Raw genomic sequence first — 15,289 nt, 5'->3', positions numbered from 1 at the left:
AACAACCATGAAAAATACAACTTTCCTCTATGCTTCCTCCCCGCCCCGCCGCCCCACACCCCCATCAGGATACAAATCAAATCTGACTATACCAGAGGTTGTACACTGGTACAGATGGGAACTGGAAACACATAGAATCCAGGACAGATGATCCCCTCAGGACCAGTGGTGTGAGTGGCAATATTGGGAGGGGGTAGGGAGGGTGGGTTGGAAAGGGGGAACAGATTTCAAGGATCTGTTCCTCCCTGGGGGACATACAACAGAAAAGTGGGGGAAGGGAGACGTGGGACAGAGCAAGATATGACAAAATAATAATTTATAAATTATCAAGGGTTCATGAGGGAGTGGGGAGTGGGGAGGAAGGGGAAAAATGAGGAGCTGATGCCAGGGGCTTGGGTGGAGAGCAAATGTTTGAGAATGATGAGGGCAATGAATGTACAAATGTGCTTTACACAATTGATGTATGTGTGATGTATAGGAGGTGTATGATCCCCTAATAAAGTGATTTTTTTAAAAAGAAGAAAAAAGAAGATGAGGATGGCAACTTATGTACAATTGTGCTTGATACAATGTATGTGTGGACCATTATAAAAGCTGTAGGAACCCCTAATAAAATGATTTCTAAAAGAAAAAAGAAAAGGGAAAACCCCCACATTTATAGATGTTTAATGACATTGCGACTACATAGTACTGTTTCTCTTTGTGTATATTATATTCCACAAACAAAGTGAAATATATATATATAGAAAAGCAAATAAAATTAAAGAGAGAGAAGGAAGGGTCACAGCCTTAGAAAACCCTTGCAGATTCCTTAACTCTCAGACCTAAAGGTTGGTCTGAATGGCTACAAAAGAAGGAAAAGTAAAAATGAAAATGACTTGGATACTTTTGTGACACACACGTAGCTTCAAACAAACAGAAAGAACAAAGGTACAAAGTCAAAGAAAATTCAAAACCACATAAAAAAGGAAACAGAAATCCCTAAGAATAACACTAAGATTTTTGAAAGATATAATAGATTAAAAGGACAAAAATGAAAAATTGAATTAATTGAAGTATAAGTTAATGAGCTAGATGACAAATCCCTCCATTTTTTTAATTTGCCTTCAAGCAATTGCTCAAGATGACCTTTTGCCGCTGCTACTCTGCTGTTTTCCTCTAGGGTTATAAGGACAGATCTATCTCAACTTCCCAGGATTATAAAGCCAGCATTCATAATTTTTCTTTGGAAATCCTTAGTGGGCGGAAGAGAATACTGTTACTCACACACATCCAGCTTCACAGACAACACTCAGCCTAGACACAAGTCCAAGTCTGCAAAGAATACCATCACACACACACACCCTGCCGAGAAACTGTCAGTGCCCTCCTCTTCAGTGTTTACCTTATCCCAGTCCACTTTCTCCACATCCACCAGGATTCGCATGAGCTCTGGAATGGCGAGGGCTGGGTGGGTGTCATTCAGCTGGATGGCCACCTGAAATGGACAAGCAGGCAGATCCCGAGTCAGCGCCCTGCTCTTGGTGGAGACTTCTCAGAAGCAGCGGCTTCTAGAGTCTCAATGATCTTGAGGGTAGAGGGGGAGTCAGGGTTGGTAGACAAGTGTCCCTGATAGGCTTTGAGCTGGGTCCCCTCCTCCCATATAACTCTCCTCCCTGACTCCTTTCCATTTGGATATGATGTCTGTGTTAAAATGACCTAGGAGGAACCTGCCTCTTGGCTGTGGCCCCATAATGGCAAAGGCCATCCCACCCCTCGATTTGCCTGCCTGGAAAGGGCACATGCTTTACATACCCTGCCCCGATGGTCTCAAGCTCCACCCTCATGTAGGCAATTACCTTATCTGGAAATGTCTCGAAACAGGTTCTGATAGGGTCTCGGCAGCCAAATTTAGAAGACTTGAAGCGGCGGATGATGTCCTGTAGGGTGGCAGCCACCACAAAGTACTCCTGCTTCAGACGCAGCTCCTTGCCCTCAAAGAACTAGACACACAGGCATCCTCAGTCTACCTGCAGCCACAGGCTACCCACATACTGCCACCCCACACTGAGAGACTCACACACATGGGAGGGCCTAGTCCAAGGGAGAGCACCAACCAAGGCTCCCCTACCTTCTGAGCCTCCAACTGGAAGTGAGACCCAAATCTTTCCCCTCAGGAGACCAGGGGTCAGGAGGATGTGCTCGGGTTCTTGGTAGAAAATGGTGAGGGGCCTAAACTGTGGTGTACCACTTAGCCGCAGACATGACGATAACATGGGTGGTGGCCCAGACCACACTGCCTATGTGCAGGCACACCGAGCATGATGTGTGCAATGCATCAGCAACGAGAATGCACAGATACGACTGATGCCAGTCCCGAAGAAACCACAAGTTCAGAAGTACAGAAGTCATAAATATGTTTTTGTACTCAAAATTGAGAATCTGTTTAAATGCTCTTGGGAGCTGGACAGGAATGGTGTGCTTTGTTATAAGACCTTCAATATCAGTGTCCCTTTGTCACTATGTGCACGCATTATTTTGATAGAGTAAAAAAGGTGAATTTTTAAAATACACAACCCACTAGGGCATACCAACTCTGTGAACTCTTGTCATGCAACAACAACAACAACCATAAATAAATAAATAAATAAATAGAAGCACCAAAACTAAGCCCAGTGTCAGAGACTGTGAGCTACCATAGCCACCTAGTACTACCAAGCACGGGCGAAGGCTTTCCAAGTTATGACTGCTGTGTGCTTCAGAGCACCATGGCCAACCAGGCGGCACAGCTCTGCTGACAATGGCTGCCCAGCTGACTCTGAGAAAAGCTTTACTGTGTGGCTGGGAATGACTATAGTAGGTCTCGGCCTGCCCTTTTCACCTAGCACCCCATGATGATCCATCCTCCAATCCCTTGCCCCTTCTCTGCACTGTTCCTTTGCCCTCTCTCCCTACCTCAACCCCACTACCCAGCCCTATACGCCATCGCTCTCTCTCACCCTATCTCTGTCCCTTGTCCCCATATCTTCTCTCACAATCCCAGCCCCCCCACCATCCCATGTCCTTGTAATCTGTTTCCATACCTCATCACCATTCCTTACCCCTTGCCCCTATGCTCCTTTCTCCCTATCCTATCCTATCCTATCCTGTCCTATCCCATCCTAGAAATGGCTACAGCAGGCCTGAGCCTGCCCTATACTACATGTCCTTCACACTCTGTCCCCACACCCGTCCTTGGCCTGTTCCTCATACCTTATCCCTGTACTTAATGTCCAAATTCCCATTCCTGCAGCCTACTGCAACACTCGTCCCTGCCCTGTCTCTGCATCCCATGCTGTACCCTGTAGATACTCTGCCATATTCCTACACTGTCTTCAATGTGCTCCTCCATGCAGAGCCATATGATCACATTGAACCCCGCTCCTCACCAGCCAAGATCCTAGAAGGCCCTGGATTTACAGTGGGTATTTAGACATGTGGGAAAAGGCAAAGGACTCCCTTACAAGTTCTTCTTAGGGAGAGGGGAGCAAAAGAGACCTGAACAGGCATATTCCTTGAGAGAACGCTATTATCCTACTTCCCCAACAGGGTAAAGAGTGCTTACAAATGTCAACACAGGGCTGACGTTGGCCAGTTCAATATCCCATCTCTCAACTTAAGCTCAGTAAACAGGTTCTGCTCAGGGGTTCCGTTAGCCTCTGGTTTACTTCTCCACACATGAAGAAGGCACAGTGTAGACAGGAGCTAACTACACCCACTACTTACATTATCATTTGGGTAGAGGACTCTGGAGATGTTCTCAGCCAAGTTCCGATCCAGGACAGCTTCTATATAGTCACCCACATTGACTAGATAGAGACAAAGCATGGGGTTAGTGCCTTAAAAAACTCTACGTGGCTCAGAAACATGAGCCCCACAACTGACCAGTCATTCATATGATAGGTGTTAGGACATGCATGCCTGAATAGAACATCTTCTCTTGCCCACTCCCCAAAGTCTTGCTGTGCTTCATCTCATAGTCTGCTCCTGAAGGGGGCGCTTGGTATCTCACCAGTAGCTGTCAGGGGTAGGTCTCCCACATGCTACAGTACCCTAGCCTGCCCAGCTCCAGACTGACTCCCCTCTCTCACGGAGAGTTGAGAGGAGCAAAAACCATATCCAGTCTTGATCCCTGACCTGGCCCTCACTGGGAGGTTACTGGCTACCAGTCTTGTCAGCTTAGAGCCAGCTTGGGCGAGGGTACCTGAAAACATTCTCCAAGGGGAGCCAAGCACTCCCCAAAAGGAGCACCTGGGTCTGAAATTGAACCCACAGTCTGAGCTACCCAGGTGGAGACGGAGGGATGGGGGCACTTACAGTCATGGAGCTTGAAGCTGTTAGGCGCCTTGGCAGACCACAACCGCATGGTGTTGACAGTGTTGTTCTTGTAGCCTGGCACTGGTGTGTCATAGGGCATGGCCAGTACTACCTGCATAGGAAACACCCAGGGTTCTGGCCTCCTGTCTCAAAAATCTTTCTTTGACAAAATGTTTTTGAAGCAAAAACAACAAAGGCTGGATAGGAAGTGGAGAAATTGGAGTGCTCACACACTGCTGGTGGGATTACAAAATTGTGCAGCCACCATGGAAAGCCGTTTGGCACTTCCTTAAAGAAAAGTAAATAGAAATGCACGTGACCCAGCGATCTCGCTGCTTGGTATAGAGCCCAAGGAAATAAATACCCAAACATGAACAGATAAATGCACAAAAGCAAAAAGATAGAAACCACCAAACTCCCATCTGTGGAGGAATGGATAAATAAGCTCTGGTGCACACACAACGGAATAGTAGGCATCCCCACAAAACAGTGATAAAGTTGTCAAACTTCCTAACATGGATGAATTTGGAAGACACTCCAATCAGCAAAGTTCATCTCATAGAGAAAGTTAGGACATGAGATAATTATAAAAGAAAAAAATCAAAATAAATGGTTTTCATACCAAATTGTGAAGGTTATGGGGAGGTTGGGTGAAGTGGGAATGGAAAGGAGGAGCGGAAGAAGTAAATAAACACACAGAGACACACAGTTCCTTAAGCAGGTGTCACTGGCCACTGATCTAGATGCCTTCATCTCCTTCTCGGGTCATGCTTTTCCCTCCACTGGCTCCACTGGCTTCTTCTAGCTAAAACCACCACCAGTCAGCTGAACTTCTCTCCACCACAATCATGGGCACCGTTCCATCCCCACTGCCAGGTGACCCATGCCTGGAACTGTCTGCTGTGACCAGTTCGTTAAGCTCAGGTCATACTCGCAAGGCTACAGTCGTCTTTTCTGGCTCCCCCTCCTCCATATGTGCATCCCTGACAGCTCCTACTTAAGCCATTCTCCCAGTGTCTGGAAGGAGCACTGCATTCGCCTGGCTCCCTCTACCTCACAGATCACTGCTCAGTCTCCTTATCCTCTGCCCTCCCCCAAAAAAGGTGTCCCCCAGTTGATCTTAAATTGACATTGCTCAGCTTTAGCAATTTCAGAATTTGACTATCTTCTCCAATCGACGACTTCAATTTTTGGCCTACATTTCTGAAGCCGGCCAGAGAGGATCCTTCAGTGTATATATTGAATGAAAACTCAGCACATGCAAACCAACCCTCTCACTCAGTCCCAAGATAAAACTGAGGGCCAGTTCGTGAGGGGTGGAGCCCAGACTCCCTGTGCACGATACTACCCATTCGGACATGTCTAGAACAAAAAGCACAGGAAGAGCTTGGCAGAACTGCAAAACCACTCCTGATCTCTGGCATACTTAGGCCGAGTGTGTTTACAGCAGCTTGTGTAAATATTACTGTAGGCCTTGAGACTATAGAGGTTTGAAATCCTGAAACCATAAAGGACCTTGTAGTGTTGCTGCCAGGACCCCAAACCCCAGATCATCACCTTCGGCCCAATGGTTGTTCCCAGGTGAGGCCCTCGGCACGTCCTGTGCCGCCAGCCGTGCAGCTTCCAGCTCTGCTGTTCCTGCCTGTCCTCACCCAAGCACTGAAACATGTGCAAACACACTAAAAAATGTACGTCCCTTCCTCTGCTCATAGCAAAGGAACTAGAACTGTCACAGCAGCTAGGTCTCCATCTCACGGTGCTAGCCCGGGCTTTTTTGTTACATGCATGTGGCTCTGAAGTAAAGTTGAAAAAATTGAAAAGATATTATTCAGCTAATTGTGATTTCATTTGTATATTTATGGCTCTAGAATAATTTTTAAGTTGTTTTGAGGGACAGGATTGGCTCTTCCATCTCAAAAGCTGGCTGGCCCCTGTTCTAGTGGATTCTGGCCCCGTGCACCCTTGTGAGCACCCATACTCCAGAAGAAGAGGACCACTGCTTTTGCATACTGGAAACTTCCACAGTGCTGCAGTTCCACGTTGACTTTACTCATCCCATCTGCACGCTGTATGTCTGAGTCCTGACCAACCTCAAGGTGCATCACAAAGAATCTTTCCCAAAGCGATTCCTGTCCCTGTTCGTGAAACCACCACCAGGTGCTGTCAGTTCTGACATTAAGCGGGATCTCCTGCTTCCGCACCCTTGCTACTGACTTTGCCATCTTGCCTTCAGGTCCACCACAGGACTCTTGTCTGAGAGAGAGCCTCTGCACCCCATTCTGAGCACCCACTCGTGCTTCTCACAAACCTAGAACTCAAAGTGTACATGGCCAGTGTTGGGTCACTGAGTATACATGGACGGCACAGACAGCACATGCAAATGTTGGGGACATGTTGTGTCTAACCACAGCCTGTGAGAACACAACTCTGTTTGCTCTTTGACATGGGCACAGCGCTATGTCCAACAGGCACCAAGCAGCAGGCATGGTGGCCAGATGCAATCCCAACACCCAACTCTGCTAACTGACAGAGCCCGTGGCTTCACTTCAATGCGCTGTCTGTCAGGCTCATCTGGAACGCTCCCTTGTAAGTGTAGAAAAGTGGGAGTGTGGAGAGGGTAGAACCGCTTCCAGACTGTTCCCAGAGATGAGTCCTCCAGATAAGTAACTTTCCACTCCAAAAAGGAAGTCAATCAAAAATTAAACATGTAGCATCCCTCGTTCAACTTACAATGGCTTCCCTTAGGAACTCTGGGTTCAATACCTGTGTGTCCAACCACTTTACTCCATCAGAGGTGTGCTCTACTTTTCCATAGAAGTGCACAGGAAGCATGTACTCAGGGCGTGCCTTCTCCCACGGGTTGCCATAGCGCAGCCAGTCATCAGCCTCCTCCACCTATAGGGGGGCGCCATAGGGAAGGAAAGAAAAGGGTCAGGACGCTGTCCCTGGGCCAGCCCACACCCTGTACTTGCATGAATTGTGCCATGGCAGAAGTCACACCAGAAACAACATGAAAGCCCATTGTAGGCAAATAAATTCTGGACTAATAAAACAACAAGCACATGTAAAATTCAGAAAAAATGCTTAAAGTGAAAAAACATTTAGAATCACTTGAAATTGGCAATAAATAGGACTGACGTGGGGCAGGGAATGTATGGATGTGCTTTATACAATTGATGTATGTATATGTATGGATTGTGATAAGAGTTGTATGAGCCCCTAATAAAATGTAAAAAAAGAAAAGAGGAGAAAAAAAAAGAAAATGATTAGGGCAAAGAATGTACAGATGTGCTTTATACAATTGATGCATGTATATGTATGGACTGTGATAAGAGTTGTATGAGCCCCTAATAAAATGTTTTAAAAAAGAAAAAAAAGAAAATTGCATTGGAAAAATAAATAAATAAAAGGATTAACAAAAAAAATAGGACTGACGTACTGATAGATATCACAATGGGAATGAACCTGTACAAAGTGACACTCAGACATGCAATCAAATTCCTTTTATATAGCATATCCCCAACAGACAGATCCATAGAGGCAGATCAGACTGGCGGTTGCCTGGGATGGTGCATGACTACAAACGAGCACAGGGTTTTCTGTTTTGGTGATGAAAATATTCTAGAATTGGACAGTGGTGATCACACAACCCGGTGGATATAATCAAAATGCACGAGGCGCACACTTTACATAGGTGAATCTTATGGAATGTGAATTATGGTCAATGAAACTGTTATAAAAATGATCACTTGGAGCCCACAGTTTTTTCTCTTCTCCCTGGTGTCAGTGAGGTGATGGGGTCCAGTGGGATTCAGTGCCAGCCTGCCAAGCAAATTGGTCCTTAGGAAGAATACGTTTTGATTTTATTAGCATCAAACTACAGCTAATCAAGGCAGTCGAGATTACATGGGTGAAAAAAGCATAATCCCCAAATTACTTCTCCAACTCTATGACAGCCTGAGGAGCCTGGACCCTCCCCAGGAGCTGTCCAGGACCCCGCGGAGACAATGGTCTCTTGTGAGGCTTTCTTCTTTCGTTCTCCGAAACTCTACCCAATAGCATCCAAGACTGATAATAACTGTCTTCCTAAGGCCTCAAAGTCCTAAATTCTCACTGTCTCACCGAGCTCTGTCCTTTTCACATTCAGGTCCACAGGAATACCAGCATGTACCTAGACATGGGCTATCAGCTGATCTTCTCCTTTGCTTGACTTCCATCCAGTCTACCAGCCGCCACACGGAAATGATTTAAAATGGGGTTACACAGGAGGCCAGCAACCACCAGTTCTATGCTGCGTCAATCACGGCTAATTAGGACAAACCTGTGTAGTCTTCAGAACCAGGGTGGTCCTGTTATACCCCCATATTGCCTGTATCTGGCATGAACTCACTTAAGGAAGGAATTTAAAGGATAAGAAGTCACTCTAAAATCTCCGGCTATTTCTTATTCAGCAAGAGTCCACTCAAGAAATCAAGCATCATCCACCTGCCAGCCATTGACAATCCTCTGGTTAAAAATCCCAAACTCGTAGCGGATTCCATAGCCATACGCTGCCAGTCCGAGGGTAGCCATCGAATCGAGGAAACAGGCTGGAAAGGCAGATACAAAGAACGTGTTTGGATCGAGGGCTAGCAGCAGAATCCCCATCCAGATGTTAAGAGGAGCATTTTATCTACAAGGTGGCATACAGTGACTCAGCAGGGACCACAATCAACTTCAGTTTGATGAATGGGAAAACTAAACCCCTCTCCTAGCACATAAGGAGGCCGAAGGAACAGTACAATCACCAGTAGACATGGCTGTTATTTCAGGGTAATCTGTGATCAGGGAAGCACTTACAACGTGTGTTTGCGTGCAGTATAGTATGATACGTGTGTGAGGAAGAGTGTGGTACATGTCTATGTGCAGTGTGTGTGTGTGCAGTATGTGTGTATAGTGTGATATATGCGGTATGTGTTGCATAGTATATGTTGTATGGTGTGAATTACATGATGGTGTGAGTAATATGTATATATGCGTATGGTGTATGTCTGTTTATACAGTGTAGTATATGCAGGGTGGTGTGTATAGCATGGTGTATGTGTGTAGTATGGTTTATGTTCTGGTGAGGGGTATGAGTGTGCATTAGTGTGATGTACGCAATGTGATGTGTGTGCTTGTGAGAGAGAATTGTAGCAGACTGTGTATGTGTGTGAATTGTGGGGGGATATGTGTGTATCTGTAAATATATGTAGTGTATATGTGTGCTTCTATACAACTTCATTGTCCTCATTTATAAAGAAATCTGTAAAGGTTAGAAATGGACAAGACTGCCCTATCGTTCAAGTCTCACAAGTTTCCCACCGTTGATAGAGTGTGGTCTCATGATTTTTCTATTGGTTGTTTTTGTGGAAAATATTTACGCTTTCCTTCTCTGGCCACATTCCTCTTTCATTAATTTTGGCTTTTTCAAGTCTCACTGTACTGGGTTTTAGATACTTAAGAGTAGTTTATATATTTGGAACCCCTCCCAGCTCAGTCTCAATGATAATTATGAATTGCCAGTTGTATGAAAGAGAACGTATATTTTGATTTTATGTTTTCATAAATATTTGTGGCAAAGATTTTGATATGAGAAACACATTCTCCTATCCTTTGTAGGGAGAGCCAATCTACCCCCGATGTCGGCATCTGCAGTATGCCTGCCCTTATCATGAGATCACCAGTCAAGCCAAGTAGTCAGGACAAGTTTATCCAGGACAAGTGCCAGTGGTTACCTGCCAGCCTCCCCAGGCCTCCATTACCCAGGCCAGCATCTTCTTCTATTTCCTCCAGTTCCTCCAAGTCCAGCCCTAGCTGCAAATGCAAACAGAGTGACATTTTAATATTACTTAACATGTCCCACAAGACAGCCGATTGAGAGATAGATGTTACAAACTATTCAAAAGCCGGTGCCATTTAGTCAATTCCAGCACATACAACACTATAAAATTCAACTCATTGCCATCGAGTCAATTCCGACTCATAGCGACCCGTATGGCAAAGTAAAACTGCCCCCTCAGGTTTCTGAGGCTGTAATCTGTATGAAAGAAGACTCCACATCTTTCTTCCCTACAGTCACTGGTGGGTTCAAACCACCAGTCACTCAGTTCACAGATGTTTTATAATTTTCAGAGTGTTTGTCTTTACTGATTGTGTTAAATCTATCAGATGCAGTTTATCCTTTTTGATGCTATTGTAAATTGAACTGCTTTCTTAATTTCATTTCAGACTTCATTTCCAGTGTGTAGATATAGCTGATTTTTCTAGATTGATCTTGTATCTTACAACTTTGCTAAAGTAGATTATTCTAAATTTGCATGCAAACAAGTCAAATCCAGACCACAGGAAACTATAGGACAAGCCCAGTTCAAGAAATATATTTCACGGTAGAGAAAAAGAGGAGTCATCAGCAAATTAAGAGAAAACAAGCAAACACAGTTTATGGATCTTAGCCTTTTATCTTTGAGCATATTGTTGAAAAAAATGATAAAGAATCAGAAACTTGTACGCTGCTTGAAAAACTGATGATTTTAAAGAATTAGTCCGTTTTTAGAGAGTTATAATAATGTGTTTGTTTTTAAGAAATTTTATTTTTTATAGAGTTCAGGGGCCGTTCAGCTGTAGGATTCTTGCTTTCTCTGCAGGAGATCCAAGTTCAATTTCCAGTCAATGGACCTCATGGGCAGCCCCCACTCATTTCTCAGTGGAGGTTTATGCTGCTATGCTGGTTAACAGGTTTCAGTGACGCTTCCTAAGACAGAGTAGGAAGAAAGGCGTGGAAGTCTGCTTTTGAAAATTAGCCAATTAAAAAAAATTAGCCAATGAAAATCATTCAGTTAGTAGATGTTCCTGATCACAAGGGTCAGCCCCTTTTGTGCACAGGGTGGTCATAAGTCAGAGGCTGATTTTTGCTCATAAGGTGGCCATAAGTCAGATGCAGTTGACAACACAAATATCTTTCTGAAATTCATCGTGAGACACTCTGCGATCTGACATTGGCTTAAACAATCTGGGAGTAGCCTGGCCAAGGGGGGAAGATGATTATAATAAAGGAAGGGGAGGGAAGCTTAGTTTAACAAGTTACTCAGGTTTTATGTAGATCTCAAATGTTCTAATGAAAGGGAAAGTGTCTGGGAAAACATGAAATCCACTGAAGATATGGCTGAGAAATTATCTGCTCTGTACTCCTGTGGTACAGTGAATTACTGTAAATCACCCCCAGGCTACGCAAATAAAGTATTTGCGGCCCATCAAGGGTACTGGACGGCTGATACCAAGGTGTCTAGAACATAGGATGGTTAAGGTATATGTAAACTAGATTGGGCACTGATTTTCAGTGGTTTGGCAGTTTGAAATGATATAATTTGGTACATACTTAATGATGTGCTCATCCTCCATTTTGAGGTCTGGTGTAATTATCTTCCATTTTGTGATGTATTACAAACCCTACATTCTCTGCCTGTGGTCCACCACTTATCTATCAGTGTGTAGTACTCCGGTGACTTCTGTGTTGCTATGATGCTGGAAGCTAAGCCATCAATATTTGAAATCTCAGCAGGGTCACTTCTGGTAAATACATTTCAGTGGAACTTTCAGGCTAAGACCAGACCACAAAGAAAGAGCACGCTGTCTGCTTCTGATGGATGGGCCACTAAAAACTTTATGAAAAGCAGCTACAGAACTGGGAGGGGAGCTCCTCGGGTTAGAAGGCACTCAAAATACACCTGGAAAGAGCTACCTCCTCAAACTAGTCTGTTACAGTGACAGAAATGCAACAGAATTTGGGGGAATTTCACTTGATCATGGGGCATGACTCGAAATGAGGGACAAAATCAGCAAACATTCATTAGTATTCAGAACATGGGATGTATAAAAGTACTTGCCACGTATCTGAATGTGCCTAGTGCTAGAAGGGCAGAAAAGAGGTCCTGACTACACCAGAGTTACACTAGTTGTCCTTGAATTGAACTGCGCCTTCTACGAAAACCCCACGCTCAAAACAAAACTGAATACAAACAGGAGGAGTGCTCATCAGTCACATTCTCATTCGTGTACAGCAGACTACATCATAGACACGTCCCCAGTCCCATGCAGCTGCAAATCTTAACACTAGTGCTTACCTCTCTGGAGGATTATATTTAAACCTCCATGTATTATGAGAGGATTTGAGGATGACCCAGAGCTCACTGATAGAACACTGTACCTGATAAATAGCTTCATCACAAGCATTCTGAAGACCTAAGTTCACCATAGTGTTCTGCAGCGTCCGGCCCATGTAGAATTCCAGGGAAAGATAGTAAATACGCTGAGGAAGCAAAAGAAATCATCTTAAAATAGTAAATTCATGTCCACACACCAGAAAGATTAGAGGTGATGACTGGGCCCATAATAGCACCCATTTAAGTTTCATTTATGTGATCACCATGCTCACTATCTCACACCATTCTGAATAATAGATTCACTTACTTCCATGTACATTTGCAAACCTAATCTTTACTGTCAGGGAACAGCCCCCTCAGCCCCCAAAACTCAGATGGGTCCTCAGGAGTGACTCTGCGATTGTGGAAACTAATAAAGAAAGAGAGACAGTGGGGCATAGGGGCTCCTTGTCCCTAGGCCAGGATTAAGAGAGTGAATGCAGTTCTCAATGGGTACAAATCCTGGGGCTTACAGATCTTTAAAAGGCATACACACCATACAGCCAACATATTACATAGGCAATGGGTAATACTATAAGTGGCTACCATAATAAATAAGCAATTAAATGACTCAGCATATTGACCTAGTGCTAGTTGGCCCCAGACACTCATGAGCCCTCCCCGGGGGAACAATCTATCAGAAGAGTTTGCTACATTTCACGGTGGGCTGGCTACAGACCCTGTACTCTTATCTACAGATAACCTCAGGCATAGTGAGGAGCCAGATGCAGGTGTGGGCCATCTTCTAGGGTAGCTCCTCTGGGACTGTTCCCTAATGGAGGGCTATTGTGGGGGCACATTTCAGCCAGGAGAACTTGTATTTGAAAACATCCTATATCAGAACAATGGAGAGCTTTCTCAAAAGAGTGCCCATGGTTGTGAGCGTAGAAATGATGCCAAACAGGAACCAATCACAAGGATCTACATGTGACCTCCTCCCCAGGGAACAGACAACGGTGAAGTGCGTGCAGGAGACATCAGACAGTGTAAGATATGACAAAACCATACTAATTTATACATTATCAAGGGTTCATGAGGGAGGGGGAAGTACGGAAGGAGGGGGGAAAATGAGGAGCTGATACCAAGGGCTCAAGTAGAAAGAAAATGTTTTGAGAATGATGAGGGCAACAAATGTACAAATGTGCTCTACACACAAGGGATATACATATTGATTGTGATAAGAGTTGTATGAGCCCCCAATAAATGATTTTTAAAAAAAGAAGAAAGAAGGCCAAGTACACTCTACCAGTCCTCAGTTTACCACTTTCCCACACTCAAAGGACACCCAGCAAATGCATTTGCTTCACTGACCTTGACTCGCTGAGCAGATATAAACTAAAGTTTCCCTGGTGTGTTGGGAAGCCAGTCACTGCAGTGGCTAAGAACAGGGCCCCCAGAACTGGATAGATCCAAACGGAGTGGAGAAGAGCCTGTGACCAGCCATGTGCCATTAGGCACATTTCTACAGCACCTCTCCTCTCTAACACATCAGATAAACAGAAAGCATGCTTAACTATCAGAGGATGGACCCAAGGAATTGGGTGAATCTGCTGTGTAAGGGCTCTAAAACATTAAAGGGCTTTGAGAACTAAGATGCGTCTGATCCAGGCCATAGCATTTTCAATAACCTTTAGAAGGATGTGAAAGTTGGACAATGAATAAGGAAGACATCATGCATTTGAATCATGGTGTTGGAGATGGATATTCAAGTACAAGGTGCTGCCAGAACAAACAAATTTGTCTTGGAGGAAGAACGCCCAGAATGCTCCTTAGGCTTGAAAATGGCAAGACTTCAATAGTTTGAGTATGTTATTAGGAGAGACAGTCCCTAGGAAAGGGCATCATACTTGGTAAAGTAGAAGGTCAGCAATAAAGGGAAAACTCTTAAAGAGACAGACAGGCTGATGCAATGACAACAATGGGTTCAAAACCATAACAGTTGTAAGGATGGCACAGGAGCACACAGTTAATGGGATCTCACAACAATAGCAACATGAATGCTAAAGCTCCAAACACAGCTACTTACACACATTGTACAGTTTGCAATCGACATGAGCGACTTCCACCATTTACCATCACTATCAGCACTCACTGTTTGTACAAATGTCTGCTGTCACTCCTGCTAGGCAGAAGTCTGCTTCATTCCTGATCGCTGGCTTGGGAAGTTAGCAGATGTGTGATGCTTCTGTGCGTGTGAGGTGTGCTGATAATGAGGATGACGGTGCCGATAAATCATTGACTAGATGCCTTGCAGTACTCGAGTACTTGCCAAGCATGCGCCATGTCACATCTCCAAAACATTGGATATCACTAGTGGCAGTGGGCACCAATGTTTGTCTTAAACAAAGCATGATGCCCCACTGAAACTTGTTGTGTTATTTTAAAGTATGGCCTGGAAAAAAATAAATGCAAAGGGGCAAATATTTCTCATCAAATAATCCAGTTATAAATGTGGGAGGCAGGAGGAACTAAAAACTCCTTATGAGCATATCAGAGTGAAGAATGCTGTGCCCAAAGCCACTGCTGGGAACAGAAATGCGCGGGGCTTCATGAAGACACAGGGAGTTGCATAGCCTCACATTAGTGCCAGTTCTGTTGTGGCTTTTGTTTTGTTTTTGAGGGGAACCCTGGGGTAGCAGTAATTATTTAGCATTTGTCTTAGTAAGCAAAATATTGGCAGTTTTACCCACCCACAGACACTTCAAGAGGATGGCATGGTGCTTCCGAAAGGTCAC

At 44.5% G+C, this 15,289-nt stretch overlaps 1 protein-coding gene across 1 annotated transcript in view; it reads right to left on the bottom strand.

The window, feature by feature from the left end:
- Nucleotides 1-15,289, bottom strand: part of PYGB (glycogen phosphorylase B) — a 64,575-nt gene that overhangs the window by 32,032 nt on the left and 17,254 nt on the right. Inside the window, exons 2-9 of the mRNA XM_075564186.1 lie at nucleotides 12,560-12,661; nucleotides 10,092-10,170; nucleotides 8,821-8,924; nucleotides 7,099-7,230; nucleotides 4,336-4,447; nucleotides 3,745-3,827; nucleotides 1,839-1,982; nucleotides 1,385-1,477 (exon numbers count right to left, since the gene is read on the bottom strand). Coding sequence (XP_075420301.1) covers nucleotides 1,385-1,477; nucleotides 1,839-1,982; nucleotides 3,745-3,827; nucleotides 4,336-4,447; nucleotides 7,099-7,230; nucleotides 8,821-8,924; nucleotides 10,092-10,170; nucleotides 12,560-12,661 — 849 coding nt within the window. The remainder of the gene's footprint in view (nucleotides 1-1,384; nucleotides 1,478-1,838; nucleotides 1,983-3,744; nucleotides 3,828-4,335; nucleotides 4,448-7,098; nucleotides 7,231-8,820; nucleotides 8,925-10,091; nucleotides 10,171-12,559; nucleotides 12,662-15,289) is intronic.

This window comes from Tenrec ecaudatus, chromosome 12 (genome assembly GCF_050624435.1).
Source record: "Tenrec ecaudatus isolate mTenEca1 chromosome 12, mTenEca1.hap1, whole genome shotgun sequence".
NCBI classification, from domain to species: domain Eukaryota; kingdom Metazoa; phylum Chordata; class Mammalia; order Afrosoricida; family Tenrecidae; genus Tenrec; species Tenrec ecaudatus.
Note: the sequence above shows the minus strand (reverse complement) of the source record. Positions and strands in the feature narration are given on the sequence as shown.